The sequence below is a fragment of the Pan paniscus genome, chromosome 2 (genome assembly GCF_029289425.2).
Source record: "Pan paniscus chromosome 2, NHGRI_mPanPan1-v2.0_pri, whole genome shotgun sequence".
NCBI lineage: Eukaryota > Metazoa > Chordata > Mammalia > Primates > Hominidae > Pan > Pan paniscus.
This window is the reverse complement of record NC_085926.1, coordinates 186,629,032-186,645,305: the sequence shown is the minus strand read 5'-3', so window position 1 is coordinate 186,645,305 and position 16,274 is coordinate 186,629,032. Positions and strand designations below refer to the sequence as shown.

At 37.3% G+C, this 16,274-nt stretch overlaps 1 protein-coding gene across 11 annotated transcripts in view; it reads right to left on the bottom strand.

The window, feature by feature from the left end:
• Positions 1-16,274, bottom strand: part of LPP (LIM domain containing preferred translocation partner in lipoma) — a 738,130-nt gene that overhangs the window by 115,280 nt on the left and 606,576 nt on the right. For all 11 annotated transcript variants that reach the window (XM_034957879.3, XM_014344489.5, XM_063603023.1 and 8 more), the window contains one exon: positions 14,270-14,439. In XM_034957879.3, the coding sequence (XP_034813770.1) occupies positions 14,270-14,439 (170 nt within the window). The remainder of the gene's footprint in view (positions 1-14,269; positions 14,440-16,274) is intronic.

Genomic DNA, 16,274 nt, shown 5'->3' with positions numbered 1-16,274 from the left:
AAATGTACTAAATACTCCCCAAAGTGAGAGGTATTGCTTTGGGTGCTATTTTCAGAAATGTGGAGTAAGATTTGGAGGTGGATAGGGAAAAAAAGACACAAAGAACAACAGGAAAAAAAAAATGAGTTTGCTCCTAAGGAGCTCATAGTCTATGTATCTGGGGGTAAGATTACCTACCAATATAAAGCAGAAGTGGTAAACGGTTAAAACAAAGGCAAAAGATTAAATCAAGACATAGATGAAAGTTCTGTAAGTACAGTAGGAAGTGCTTGTCTTCAGTGGGAAGGGTATAGGCAAGGAATCTCAAAACAGGTGTAACCAAACTGGGCAGACCAGAGAGCTGTAACAATGAGACTTGCCGCCATTAAAAAGAAAAAAAAAAAGTCCTATCTGATGACAGGACATCTGTTAGCATAAATTTATTTAAGTGCAAGGTAGAAGCTAAGATTCAGAGTCCAGGAGCTCAAAGTTCTATTTTAATCCTACACAAATTCCTTCTTTTCCAAACCCCCTGGTTTTCTAAGCTTTGATTTTGTTACATTGTAAAAGGGAATAATATCAGTCTCCACTTGTCTGTTGGGGGTGAAAAATGAATGACTATGTGGTACTAGGAGAAAGTGAGATCTACCGAATGACACATTGGGACAGGTCTCTTCCTCCATGCAGACCTTCTTTTTGGATTCCTCCTTTTCCCCCCAAATCCTCCTATGCCCCCTTCCACTAGTTCTTTCCTAAGGCCCCAACACATTTAGCACGTTCCATTTTGTGGAGAAACTATGTGTACATGTGTTATGCTAAACAAACAGGATTTATTCAGATTATTTGCTTAAACTAGCATAAAATTATAGACATTCATTTTTAAAGGAATATATTTTAGAAGATTCAATTTTATTTTTACTAACACGTCCCATGAGCTTTATTAATATAAATTGCATCAAATATCTTTTAACATTATTGAAGAGTGTGTAAAGTAAAAATAACTTCTGAGGAAGATGTTTAATATGTTTTCCAAAATGACAGATATAATTAAAAAGTCATCACAGATGTGTGTTTGTGATTTTAAGGTTGCTTAAATAGTCCTCAGTGCAGGCATCCAATTGCAATATCCCAAGCAAGCCATTCCTCGCTCTTGTCTTATTTCCCCATACTATAAATGTAGGAGACTGAATTTATATATATATATATATATATATATTCTTTGAAGACCTACATAATACCAGGCCGTTGTCCCTGTGAAGTATTCAAAAAAAGCACCTGTCTTGCTATAATGATGATGTCAGCCTTGGCTGGCATCCCCTTACTCTGCAGGGACAAGAGCAAAAAAAAAGATCCAGGGAGTAGACTTTATTTATTCATTTACTTATTTTAAGTAAGCCCTGGCTGTGGGAAGGAATTACCGTGTCCCATTCAAAGTCATTGGAATATCAGAGAACTTCCACTCAAACTCCTTGGCAATTTTCATGGGTGAGTCAGTGTGTTTGACCTTGAGTGCAGTAGCTCTTATGATCATTCTACGGCTGGAAGCTAGACAGCTGGCTTCACTCTCACATCTTTCCCTTCAATCTTTGATATTTACATTTCAGCAATTACTCTGTTCATAGTCTCTCAGAGCCAAGTTCTCCTCCTTCCTTCTTATACATACATAGTCTCAGGTCCTAGGTGCACCAAGGGGCAAGCAAAGGGTATGTGAGTCAATGACTGTGGGGAGACACAGTGCTAGAGTGACACAGGCTCCCCCCAAATCCCCCTCACTATCAGAGCAGCAATAGGTTCACCTATTGTGATAAGCACTACAGAAAAGACAAAGACGAATTAAAGGTGACCTCCCCGCAGTCAGGAGATCGAGATCATCCTGGCTAACACGGTGAAACCCCGTCTCTACTAAAAATACAAAAATTAGCTGGGCTTGGTGGCGGGCACCGGTAGTCCCAGCTACTCGGGAGGCCAAGGCAGGAGAATGGCGCAAACCCAGGAGGCAGAGGTTGCAGTGAGCCAAGATGGCGCCACTGCACTCCAGCCTGGGCTACAGAGTGAGACTCTGTCTCAAAAAAAAGAAAAGAAAAGAAAAGAAAAAAGGGTGACCTCCCCGCACCCCGCACAGTCTTCAAGGGGTTCCTATCAGTACTGGAGTGTGTCAAGGATGCCAGTGACTTGATAATACCAGTTGTGGTGAGGATCAATCCTATGAGAGATGTGGAAATGAAAACCTTGCATGTTCAGAAATGGTTACATCTAGTTGGTTAAGTTCCAGGAAAGCATTTTAAGGCTGGAGATCGGAAAAGGCAGAAGGCAGGCAACCAATGGCATGGGAATAGACAGAGAAACCTCCATATCAATGTCCAGGAGAAGAGTCCTCACCTTGGGCAAGTGTTGTAAAAAGAATGTGTAGGAGAGCTGATGGGAGATAAGAATGCAAACATATTTTGGGACCAATTTTTGCATGAGCTTGACTAGAAGTACAGACTAGTGGATTTCAAACTTGACTGTGCATAAAAATTTACCTCCCAACTCCCTGCTGTCCCAGGAGCCTTGCAAAAGATGCAAAGTTCCTGTCTCCTTGTGCAGAAATTCTGGGGAGGATTCCAGAACTTTACTTTTTAATGAGGAGTTCACAGTGATTACAAAGCAGGTGACCGCTGACACATTTTGAGAAAACCGAGCTCCTAGTCTCATGACTTGCCATCTCTCAGACTCCACAAGTTCTCAAACCAAGTGGGTATGCAAGTAATATTCCAGAGCCTGAAATGCTGACTTACAGTTGTCCTTTGGTGATTCAAGTTAGGCAAAATTCTCTCTTGCACATTTTTTATGTGTCTAACTGGGGCTAAGCCTTGGTACAGTTATTTACGACTCAAAGCCCCCACACTGATTTTTGTTCAGTCCTGTCCTCTCCGAATCCTCATTTCACCCTATAACCATGTAAGCTAAGAAAAAGTACTTTCATTCAAGTGCCTCTTTCTTTCTTTCTTTCTCCCTTTCTTCCTTTCTTTCTTTCTTTTTTTTTTTTTTTTTTTTGAGATGGAGTCTCACTCTGTCACCCAGGCTGGAGTGCAGTGGCACAATCCCAGCTCACTGCAACCTCCGCCTCCTGGGTTCAAGTGATTCTCCTGCCTCAGCCTCCCAAGTAGCTGGGATTACAGGCTTGTGCCAACACATTCAGCTAATTTTTGTATTTTTAGTAGAGATGGAGTTTCACTATGTTAGCCAGTCTGGTCTCGAACTCCTGACCTCAAGTGATCTGTGCACCTCGGCCTCCCAATGTGCTGGGATTACAGGCGTGAGCTACTGTGCCCGGCCTCTTTTTTCTTTTTAAATTTTTTTTTGATAAGATCACAAATGAATTCATTCGTTTTATGAATTATTAGTGACTTATACAATATTACTGGTGAATTCTACAATGTTATAATATATAATGTGAATTGTACAATATTATAGAATTAGTGAATTCTACAATATAATAGAATTAATGAATTCTACAGTATAATAGTGAATTCTACAATATTATAATAGATAGTACAAATGAATGCAGATCCATCTGGGCAAAAATAAACTACAAAGAAGGGAAAGATGTAACAGTCATTGCCTGCATGGGACAATCCTGGAGCTGAGCACGCTAACGTTTTCAAACTGTTTTACAAAGTCAGATGTGAGAACATATAACAAACTGGTTTGCTCTTATTGTTTGTTTTCATTCTAAGTGTGAGGAAACTGAAGCTAAAAGTAAAGGGAAGAATGCAGAATAGCAGCTGGCTGAGTGTGAACCAGGTCTCACTTTAAATTCTATATTCTTTCCTTAAAATCATTTACTGCCTCATACCAACCCCACTACGTAAAAGACTCTCATATCTAGAATCTTTGAATTTATTTTCAGGTTTACTTTTAAGATTAACTTTATGGCCTGATCACACAGACACACACTCTCTTCTCTGCCACTGTCCATTTTCTTCTAATAGAGAATATAAGGTTACAAACATTTATTTCTCCTGAGAATGCAGAGTAGTTTAGGAGACCGTACTAATATGGAGTCCACGCTACAGCTGGGTAATTATCATTCCTTTATCCATTAAGAATTATGGCCAGTGCAGTGGCTCACCCCTGTAATCCCAGCACTTTGGGAGGCCAAGGCAGGCGGATCATGAGGTCAGGAGATCAAGACCATCCTGGCTAACACGGTGAAACCCATCTCTACTAAAAATACAAAAAAAAAAAAAAAAAAAAAAAAAAATAGCCGGGCATGGTGGCGGGTGCCTGTAGTCCCAACTACTCGGGAGGCTGAGGCAGGAGAATGGTGTGAACCCGGCAGGTGGAGCTTGCGGTGAGCCGAGATTGCACCACTGCACTCCAGCCTGGGTGACAGAGCAAGACCCCGTCTCGAAAAAAAAAAAAAAAGAATTATAAGATAACTATGAAAGAAAATGAGGAATAGGCTCCTTTCCTATTTTCTTTCTGTCCTTTTATCTCTAAACGAGGAAGTTTACTGAACCACTGCCAACAATTCACTCAGCCTAATGAAGTGTATAACTAATGGGATTAAATAATCTTAAACCATTATTACAGTAGCCTGATGCTGACATTCATCCAAACTCTGGCAAACATTGAGTGGTGAGTTCATGCTTGACTTAAACAAACTAGGGCAGTGGGAAGGTTCTAGAATAAAGTTTCAGAGGCATTTAACCTGGAAATCTGAGACCCTTCATTCTGGTTAGGGTGAAAGCAAATGCTGTCCTATTTCTACACTCTCCAACCAAAATCTGACAATCTCAGCATTTTCTAGGGATGTCTCTCTGGACCTGTAGCCACAAATGTTTAAACCCTTCATGTCGGTCCCAAAGAAAGTAGTTCTTTGAAGGCCTCATGAAGACTCATGGTTTCTAGTCCCACCTCTGCCGTTAATAAATCGTATAACCTCAGGCAAAACACTCAGCTTTCTTGGGATTTAGCTTTTTCAGCTATAAAATGGCATTATTGAATTTCTAAGGTTCCTGCTGGACTTTAAAAAGCATTCTAATTCTATGACAACAGCAGTTAATACGGTTTGCAACAGGAACTGGGAAGAAAGGGTTATGTTCAGCTAGGCCTCTTTGTTGTTCTGGGCAATCCACTTACAGGTCTGTGCCTCTCTTTCCTTACCAAGTAAGGGCTGCCTTGGAACCTGCAAGGATGTGGTGAGCAGTAACTAAGATGAGCAGAGGGCTGGGGGATATTTGGTTGAAAGGGCTAAATAAATACCACTAGCAAAGGAGAGTGTAGTAACTATTCATTCCCCCACTGAAAACATTGTTGTATAATAAAGGGTGATAATACGAATGTCTATTAAAGTGAGAGAGGCTTTCCAAAGCATATTCAATCCCCAAAATACCCATTTTGCTCATGAGTTAATTATTCATGCAAAACTTTTTTAGCATTCCTCACTTAGATCATTTATACGTTTTAAAGTTGTACCTAGATATTTTATATTTTTTATTGCTTCTGTATGAGGACACTTTTCTGTTATACATTCTAAACCTAAAATTGTCATTTTTATATTGTCAGCTTACTAAACTTTCATTATTCCAATATTTAAAAATTTTCAGGTTCTCTAGAAGAATAGTCAATCATTTGTAAATGACTGTATGTACATACAGTCTTAAGATGCTGAGTGGAAAAGTCTCCCACTAATACAAATAATATAATGCCATTTATTTAAAATTAAGAAACACTATGTGCTAACAACACTACATATTGTTTAAAGAAATGCATAAAATGATAAAAAACAAATTTAGAATAGTGGCTCTCTCTGGGGGAACATGATCATGGAATAGAACCCAAGGGATTTCTACTGAATTTTTAATGTTTTATTTCTTAAATTGGATAACAGGTACATGGACCTTTGTCATTATGCTTCATATCTTTATATATGTTAGAAATGTTGCATAATAAATAGAAATATGTAAATACTACTTAGAGCTTATTTTTGCATTATTGCCATTGTTTTTGTTTTTAAATATGAATGCATGAAAATTTTTATTAAATGCCCTTTTAATGAAAAGCATCTATGGAGATGACTAGTTTTTCTAAAATTTTGATATATCAATATAGCAAATTATGCTAAAAGATTCCTAATTGTTCTAGCACTGAATATGGAATAACTGGAATGTTTTATTATGTGGTATTCAATTTGCTAATATTTCACTTAGGATTTCTGCATTTATGAAAGTTAGAGTATCACAGAATTGTCTCCTGGGGGTAACCTAGGTTAGGTATTATTATTGGGAGCACGCTAGCTTTATAAAATGATTTGGTAAGCTTCTCGTTCTTTGCTAGGCTCTTAAAGTTGAAATAGCACAGAAATCATTTGTTCTTTGGAGATCTGAAAACTTTGATTAGTGAAATTTTCTGGCTCTTTTGCAAGTAGTAGCTTCACATTCCATCTGTCTTTACGAGTTTATTCAAGTTTCTTTCACCTGTATTTTAGATTTGCATAGAACATAGTCTCTCATATAAAATTTTAAGTGCAATAATTTTAAAATGTCATCTGTATCTATGCTGAGTGTCTTTTTCATTCCTAATTTTCTGTAGTTTTTGTTTCTTTCTTGGTTATCTTAACCAAATGTTTATTTCACTGCTCTTTTCAAAAAATCATCCCCAGATCTAAACATTGCAGTATTTTTCAACTTATCAACAATGTTTTATTTTAATGGATTTCTTTAAGGTTGATTTTCTTGTCTGTTCTAGTTTTTTAAGTTAATACATATGCACTGTTTCCTGTTGCAATTAATGAGACTAGTATTACTTGGCATTCTATGTCGGCTCCATCCCGTTCTCATTGCTATGCAGTGTTAGCATCATCACTACTTTCTAAGATTCCTTAGCCCAAGAGTGCGCTTATGTATTTATTCATTTCTTGTTTTACTATATGGCTACATGTAATTCTGCCAGCCACAGTAGGAACTGTCTACAATTTCCTATTAGACTTTGATATGATAAATGTTTTTCTAAATCTCCCATGCAGATTTAGACAGAAGATAGAAACTCTTTGTTTGCATAGATCAGTGTACGTGGATTAAATTAACGTTATCAATCATATTATTTCACTCCTTTTTATGATTTATCAAAGACTAAAAGCAATGTGTTAAGGTTTTATAAAGAATATGTTTTCACCCTTCTTATCTCTTACTTCAGTATTTTTAAATTATACATTTCAATATAATGATATTTAATGAAGGAAAGCTCAGGGCTATTCTTCATGGGGAACTGTGACATTTATCAAAAAGTAATGTTCTTCAGACTGCTTGATAGCTTTGTACTGAATGGTACTTTGTCTTCTATGACTATTGTAGTTAGTAGGTAATTAATATTATCTTATTTTGGTCTGAATTTACTACTACATCTTTGCCCCTTTATTTTTTTACCAGTAGTTTTATTACTTCATTGCTTTTCACCATTTTATTTGCTATGCATCTCCTGTGCATATTATTTTGATTACTTTATTTGCCTTTTGGAAAATTTCCTTGAATCAACCTTCAGAAAGGATATGTAGGTGACATATATTCTTTTTCAGTGGTTCAAGAATATTTAAAAGGGACTGTATAGAAGGCAAAGTTTGATATACTGTTATGTAACAAAAGCAAGGTACTAACCAATAGTTAAGGTATGATCTCATTGTGTGTGTGTGTATGTAACCACATGTATACAGATGCATGGTTACATTTGTATACACACTTCCATACCCACAGGTAAACATAATAGAAAAGAAGTGCATGATAAAATGTGAACTATTATATTGAGATGAGAGAATTACATACCTTTCTTCTTCTATTTGCTAATTTTTCTCTAATGGGCGTACATTAATGAAAAACTTAGGATTTTAAAAAAGAATTACCATCATAGGAAAAAGGTAACCTAGCAACAGCAAATGGGATTTCCAGTGTTTTCTGTTAGATGTAGAGATAGCCGGCCTTGGGAATCAGGGGCTCAGGGTCACGTATTAGCTCTGACACTCATACTCTATGGAACTAAGCAAGCTGACACTTTCTAAGATTCAGTTTCTTGCTACTGGAAATGAAGACAAAAATAACTGTAACTATTTTCTAGGATCATTAATTAGAGGGTAATATGATAAAAGAAAAGTGCTTCATAAAAGTTAAAGCACTGAGCAAATGTTAATGTCAATGTCAGTTGTTATAAATATTTTTAACCTTTTTTTTGTTTGTTTGTTTGTTTTTGCTTTTTAAGGCCTCAAATGCTCAAGAAAATACAAGGGCTTATGGTTTTTCATCAGTAGAAGTTTAGCATTTCAGGTTCTGTGATACTGGAAAGCATGAATCAGGTGGTTATCAATTAAAATTTTCTGGGAAAAGGCTATAATTATACCTGATTTTAAATCTGAGTAGTTGGGGGCTTTTAGGATCTTTACGTAGAAAGTTTAACATGGGCTGGGTGTGATGGCTCATGCCTGTAATCCCAGCACTTTGGAAGGCCAAGGCAGTGGATCACTTGAGGTCAGGAGTTTGAGACCAGCCTGGCCAACATGGTTAAACCCCGTCTCTATGAAAAAATAAAAAAATTAGCCGGGCGTGGTGGTGGGCGCCTGTAATCCCAGCTACTCAGGAGGCTAAGGCAGGAGAATTGCTTGAATCCGGGAGGTGGAGATTGCAGTGAGCCAAGATCATACCACTGCACTCCAACCTGGGCGACAGAGAGAGACCCTGTCTCAAAAAAAAAAAAAAAAAAAAAAAAAAAAGAGTTGAACATTAAGTTGCACGTTGCAGGCAGTGGTGCAAGCCTGTAGTCCCAGCTACTTGTGAGGCTGAGGCAGGAAGATCATTTTATCCCAGGAGTTTGAGTTCAGCCTGGGCAACAACAGCAAGACCACATCTCAAAAAAGAAAAAAAAAATTAGTTGCTGAATGTTAGCATGGATGTTAGTATGGGCCAAGCAATAAAGTGTAAATTATAAAAGTTGTTCATAGTCTTTGTTTTGTCATTTACTTTGAAAACATCAGAGCCACATTTGTAAAATGAGACTAATAATCTCCCCATTATCTATTTCACAAGGCTCTACTAGGTATGACAGCATGCAACAACAGATGCTCGGTAGCATTATAAAATGTAAGGGGCTGTATGAATGGAAGAGATAATTATTCCCAGTGGGTAACATGCTTAACTTCCCAAGAGAGTGCTTGACAAATTTTTCTCTTTCTTGAACCATTTTTCTCCTTCCTAGGAGAGTTCTGGTGAAATGATGATGTAACAGCAAGAAGCAAGTGTGTGTGTGTGTGTGTTGTGTGAGACAGAAAGAGAGACAAGAGGCACAGACAAACACTCCTTGGAGGTGAGAGAGCAGAGGTAGGCAATTAGAAAAAAAGGAAGAAAGTTCATGTGGATTTTTCAGGTTTAGTCCAAACTCTTGCTTCCTTTTCCAACATCCACATAAAGCACTGGTCATAAGTGCTTTTAAAACATTTTATTAAGAAGAATTGAGTATATAAAAGAACAGCTTTCCTGCAGAGGTACAAAACTACCTCTTAATGTAGGCTGACAAGTTAGAATGTTTCAACTGTAGCCATTTGATGACATAAGGGAGCAAAAGGCTGCTAGTGGGTTGGTCACTAATGCGCCAAGTTTCAGGTACCTTAAAGTGTTTAGCCTCCTGTGGAGTTGGCCTCCTATTTCCAGAGGCCCTTTAGTCATTTGGATTTCAACTCTAGTAAAAATGTCTGTACCACCTTCTGCTGTCAGAGAGTTAGGACCTGGAGTCCATCCACTGGGAATAAAAGCACTGGTTTGGGGGAGGATCCTTGGCTGCCACTTCATAAACAGACTTTTGCTGAGAATTTCTGATGCACTCTGTCCCTAGGCCCAGACTCATTGGTAATGCTAGGAATAAAACAGCAATTCTTTTTCTAAAACTATACTTACGACTAAGGCTGCCTCTTTATGTGCAGAAGGGTAGATAAGCAGGAGGCACTGTTGCTGCCCTTCATATTCATACCGACATAAAAATCTTCTTAAGCAAAGCATGAACCTCCGCTTTTAATATGTGTCCTTATATTCCTTCCATGACATTTATTTATTTCAGTATTTCCATAGCAACTACAGCCAAGAAATTGCCCCAGATTTAGAGGGTTTCTATAGTGTATCACATTACACTAAAGGGGGGAAAAAATCAATGATAAAAATGCTATTAATCAGATTAAGCACTTATATTAGTAAATAATTTCATGTATACAAAATATCACAACTGCTTATTCCTTATCTGTGAAGACATGGGAGAAATTAATATCTCCCTTTAGTAAATGAGGACACTGATACTCAGAAGCGAAATGATTTACCCAAGGTCACACCAGGAGAGCTAGAATTAGGATGAATACATTCTATTTATATCACTTACTAACAAAGTTTTAGTGATCTTTATTTTAATCTGTTTACGTATTCAAATCTATAAGAATAACCAAAACTAGGCTTTCAAGAGACATATCACCAAAGAAGAAAAGCGTCTCATTGATTTTGCTAATAATTACACAAACTTAAAATAACTAAGACATAATGTGCTTATTAAATTAGTTCAGAAAATATAAATAAACTTCTCCCATAGGGGATAGTTTGCATTTTAACATATAGTTTCATTATTGTTGATGGTTCTGTAAATTAGAAAAATATTTCTAAAGAAATCTAGCAAGGTAACGCAAAAGTCCTCCAGATTAAATTTGATTTGGTAATATAAATCGAAGAATTTATGCTAAGGATGTAATTCAAAATAAAAAATAAAATTTTTATTAACTATCTATAGGCATGTTATTTACAATTCTAAAAGACTGCAAAACACACAATACTTTTTGACTGGCAAATGGTTTTAAAATGAAGTGTGTAATCTAAATGTAAAACTAAACATATGAAAAGCTAAAAATGAATACTAACAATGCAAAACTATATGAATATTTGTATTATGTTAATAAAAAATAGAAAACAAAATATGTAAAATGATTAAAGAGAATTATAATGCTACACTGAATCAAACTGTTTAATCATAACTACTTAAGCACAAAGATTAAGAACAAACTCAATAAACCACAGGAAAATATTAAAAATCATTGAACCAAAGCTGCAGACATTACTGGTGCATTTTCCCTCAAAATCATGTAAATATTTAATTTTAATAGGATCTTAAGTTGATCAACAACCAATTTAGGCAGAAGTAAATTCAATTTACATTAGACTGGTCTCATTCCTGAACTCAGAGTATCAAACATGCTGGTCCTTATACAAAAATAATTAAGCCACTATCTTGAATATTCTCATTCCATCAATTAAAAAAAAAAAAAAAAAGACAGGCACACTGACTGATGGCCAAGGGCTAGGTTTGCTCTGGTTTGTATGGAATACCTTTTAGACATCAGTTTTCAACAGTGTAACCAAAGGCAATTTTGCTGGATCACACAGAATATGCTTCCTGTTCTAAGGCTTTTGGTTCCAAGAGAGACGCACAGTTCTAGGATTCTCCTTAATGCAAACTATCTTCAAAGCCAACTTGTTTTATTTCATTTGCCCAATTTCCTCAACCTCCTTACACTTCTAGTATGCAGCTTATTGGACATATAAAAGTTCAGAAGAAATTAAAGTTCTGATACATCCATCTGAGGGCTTGAGGGCTGTGCTGAACTCGAATCAATATTGGACAAGGGTCTTTGAGTAAAGCTTAACTGAATTCTGATAAGAATTAAATTACATTTTAGAGTCACCACGAATAGATCTCATTAAAGAAAAACCTTGATTAAATGTTCTTATGAGGGAAAGAAGTAAAAAAAAAAATGGTTAGAATTTCCATTATTTGAATTCACCCAGTTCTTCCAAGTATGTGATTAAATATCTCCCAGATAGTTTTCCTTGTTAAGCATAGTATAGTAACAACAAACCAAAGAAGAAGGGGCTGGCATCCTACAGAATCACAGAGACCCATCCTATGCCTGGAATGGAGATAGAAACTTGAGCCCACACACTATAGAAACCTATTATTTAGTCAGATTAGACCTTCTCCAGTTTTGTTACACACTCAGAAAAGCAAGCAAACATGAAAAATGGGAGGAGTATGTCTGAAAGGTTATAATAATTTCCTAAAGCCCAGTGAATTTCACTGCACATGTAAGGTTCCCACATTCAGAAATATTCAACAGTTCCAGAAACTTCATTAAAGTTAATCCCAGAATAACATTTATTCCACTACTTTTCCTGAAGAGGCCCAGTGTGCTTTACTAGGATTGTCTCATTTCTTCTTCATGGAAAATAACTGCCATCGTCCCCATTATATAGATGAGGCAACTGATACTTAGAAAGAGTAAATAATTTTCCCAAGGAGGGGAAGCACTAAGTGACGTAACCAAATTCAAATTCATGTTCTTCCCACCCTGTTACACTGTTTCCCAATACTGTCTATATAATTTCTAGCTAACAAGGGTTGAAACAAAACAACTGAAGAAGGCTGCCACAGTAGCATCATTAAAGTAGCAAAAATCAACTATGGAGTCAAAAAGGGATAAAAAATAGACACAGGAGCTATAAAAAAAACACAGCAGTATGTGTTTACTTGGTGTAAGGACAACCCTGGGTGCCTCTACACACCCTGCCAACATCACTACCTTAGGGCTCGTGGCAATAAATAATTTCATAAACGTGGTGCCAAGCCATTGTGAATGACACCCGGTTTAGTCTGTTTAAAAAGGCAAGGAATTATGTAATGCCTTTCTTTTTTCAATAAAGATTTCAAAGGGTGATATTTGAAATATTCTTGTATTCTAAAGAGGTAAACTTTTGTTTACTAGACTTTCGCTTATGCATAATTGCTCCTTCCAGATCAACAGTACATTACTTTGTTTATCTTTATGTTTAGGAAAATGAAAACCATGTAGCATCTGCAAAGAATCTAAGACTGTGGAGCGTGAATAACGGAATGCAGCCTTGGTTCTGACACTAATGATAGGTCATACGAAGTCGCTTTCCTCTTCTGTATGTCTTGGCATTCTCATTGCTAAAGAGAGTAATTACGCAAATGATTTTAAGATTTTTTTTCCAACTCTACCACTGTATGGCTCTACATGTGTTTAAGTTACCTTTGGAAAGAAATGATGTTACATGTATTAAGTTACCTTTGGAAAGAAAACGAAATAAAATTGAACCTAAGACAGATGCAAAGCCATATTTAATCCTACGAAGGCTTAATCTTGATGAACTTTCAGATCTGTGCTACAGACCCCAAGGTTACAATGGGTTAGAGCTGCCAAGTTATAGGAAAATACCAACCAGGCCAAAAACGTCTTCAATAAATGTGAACCTTGTAAAGCCAAGTATGACTCCCAATACCTTGGTAAAGAAACCAAGGTGTCTTTTATGTTGAAATCTCTGGGCACTGAGGGATAAACCATGACTGTTTTGTGGGTTTACATAATAAACAAACAAAAAACACTACTTTTCCCATCAACATGTGTTAAACAAAGATTAAAATCATGCTGAAGGATAGCAAAGAAATTTACATTAGATGAAAAAAGTCTGTGTTCATTCATCAAATTACTCTAACAGAGAATAGTTTAATAGGTAGATTAAGTAAGTAGCATTGTAAAACGCTAAGGTAACATGACTGAGAATTTTTTAGTTACCCAGGTATATTATTAAAATATAGTTTTTGTGTTCTGTAATAAAAGAAAACAATGATTAGCTCAGTCAGCATTACTGTTCATTTCTCTTTAAGGTGCTTTATAATAAACAGTTCCCCTGTTTGCATCATTAAAAACCTGTTGGATAAGAGGGGGAAGAAACATTTTGGTAGATAAAAATGAATGGACTCAAAGGGCCCAGTATTCTGGAAGAGGACTGACAAGTCCAGAGATTCTGTAAAGTTTCCTTGAAAATACTGGGCACTTCAAATGTAGGGTGAGATCTTATAAGAGGTGTGACTCAGCTACTTGGAAAGCTTTCTGATGCTTTAAGAAAGAAAATTTTAGCTTGTACATACATGCTTGAAAGCCACAGGCTGATGATCTTCCCAGCAGACCACTAACTGAATGGCAGTCCCATGCTAATACACCTTTCTGACCGCATATGAATGGGGGATGTGTAGAAAAAAATTAGGATATGCTAATTTACGCGCTCACACACACACACATACGCACACCCCACACACACATTTTGAAGTCTAGGAAGAAGCAAAGATCTGATGGCTATATTCTATCTGGAGTGATTGGCATTCAGCCACAGAAGACATCTTTGCAAAGCGCTTGAGGAACAAATCTGGAACTTACAATGTAGCAGGGCTCGCAGTATGCTTTCTTTTCCACAGCATAGAATGGCTGCCCTCGGAGCTTGTTGTTGCAGATAATGCAGGTAAAACAATCCACGTGGAAGACCTGATCCATGGCAGTGCATCCTGTACCTTCCCCAACTACGTTTTCTCCACAGCGAGCACAGCGGCCTGGAAAAAAAAGGGTTTGATAAGAACACACCAAGGAGTACTTCAGTCCTGCTAAAGCCAAAGTGGAGGAGAAAGCAGGTTCATAACGTCAGCAGCAATAGAACCACCACTCCTGCCGTCATTACCCCAGTACTATTACCCCATTACCCCAGCAAGATCACCAGTACAGCCACCCCTATCCTCTGCAAGATTGGCATGGAGGGGATTTTACATTAATCGGTTGAGGAGATTGAGTCTCATAGTCTAAGTTCTTGCAGAAAGGAACAGTAGAACCCGGTTGCTGGCTTTGAGGTCAGTGCTGTGACTCTCATCTCACATGCAAGTATAAAAGGAACATGACTCAGGATGTTTGGAGTGGAAGGCAAAATCTATAAAACAGTACAGAAGAGTCTTTCTTCTTGGAGATTCTACACATCCAGTTAGAATGTAAGATAATTGGGTCCAAACTCAAATTTTAGTTCCTTTTACAAAAGCCCTGATTGTAAAACCTCTGCAGCCAGCTCTCAGTGACAGGCAGATCCCAAGGCAGTCCTTTAATTTCTAGATCGCTTTGATGGCTAAAAGGTTCTTTCTCCTACTGAGCCATAGTGCTTCCTCATTCTAACTGCTTACCCCATGGTTCTAGTTCTGCCTTCTGAGACCTTATCTCTCTCTTGGACTTGACACCCTTTAACACATCAAAATCCAGTAAGCATTGCTTCCAAGTCTGTTATTCCTTTGAACATCCACACATCCTGCAATAGTTTCATATACTGTAGGGTTTTGAGTCTTTCAGGGCCGCGGTTCTCGTTGTTCATGCAGTATTCTGCGAAGCTCCAGCATTCTTAAATTGATTAATGTGGCATCTGGCCTACATATGGACATCAGGTTTCAGTTTTTAAAATTTGCAGTAAGCTTTAAATAATAACAATAAAATATAAATTCAGACAAATAGTTATGTCAGTGAGAGGCATTATGCTGGTTGCCATCCATATCTCTGTCCGGCTCCATCATGGGAATCTTGAGCTAGACGTCACGTCCACACCTAGTTTCCCTTCTTAGTCTTTGTTTCTACTAAGTTAAAAAAAATTCTATCTAATAATTATAGAACACTGGGAATGTTAGCCAGAAGCTGTAGGCTTTGATAGATAAGGTATAGCAAATGTAGTGCTTCACATATGTCAGACTTTTTCTAGGGGCTTTAGATATATTAACTCATTTCATATTCACAACAATCTATATGCAGGTACTGTTATTATGCCTATTTCACAGATGAGGAAACTGAGTCACATAAATGGTTAACTAAATTCCAGCCCAAGCAGTCTAACTTCAGCATCTATGCTCTTAACCACTATGCTATATTACCTATTCCCAGTTCTGTGCATCAGGATTAACATGGATCTGACGTTAGGGAGCATTATGGAGAGACTTCTCACTGAAGACTGCTTTCAGCACTCCATCACATTGGATTGACAGCCATTTCACACTCAAACATGGGAGGGCTAGATGTTTCAACTTGAGAGAAAAAAAGGTAAATTTATTTCTAATCCTCTCCAGTTGTATTTGGCCCTGAAAAGTATTTCTTTATATCCTGTTGTGGGATTTGAATGTGACTTTAAATATAACCCAAAGTATACATCTTAGTTTTTTTCCTAAGGAATAAGAAATATGAAGGCTGGGTGCGGTGGCTCATGCCTTCAATCCCAGCACTTTGGGAGGCCGAGGTGGGTGGATCACCTGAGGTCAGGAGTTCAAGACCAGCCTGGTCAACATGGTGAAACCCCGTCTCTACGAAAAATACAAAAACTAGCTGAGCGTGGTGGTGTGTGCCTGTAACCACAGCTACTCAGGAGGCT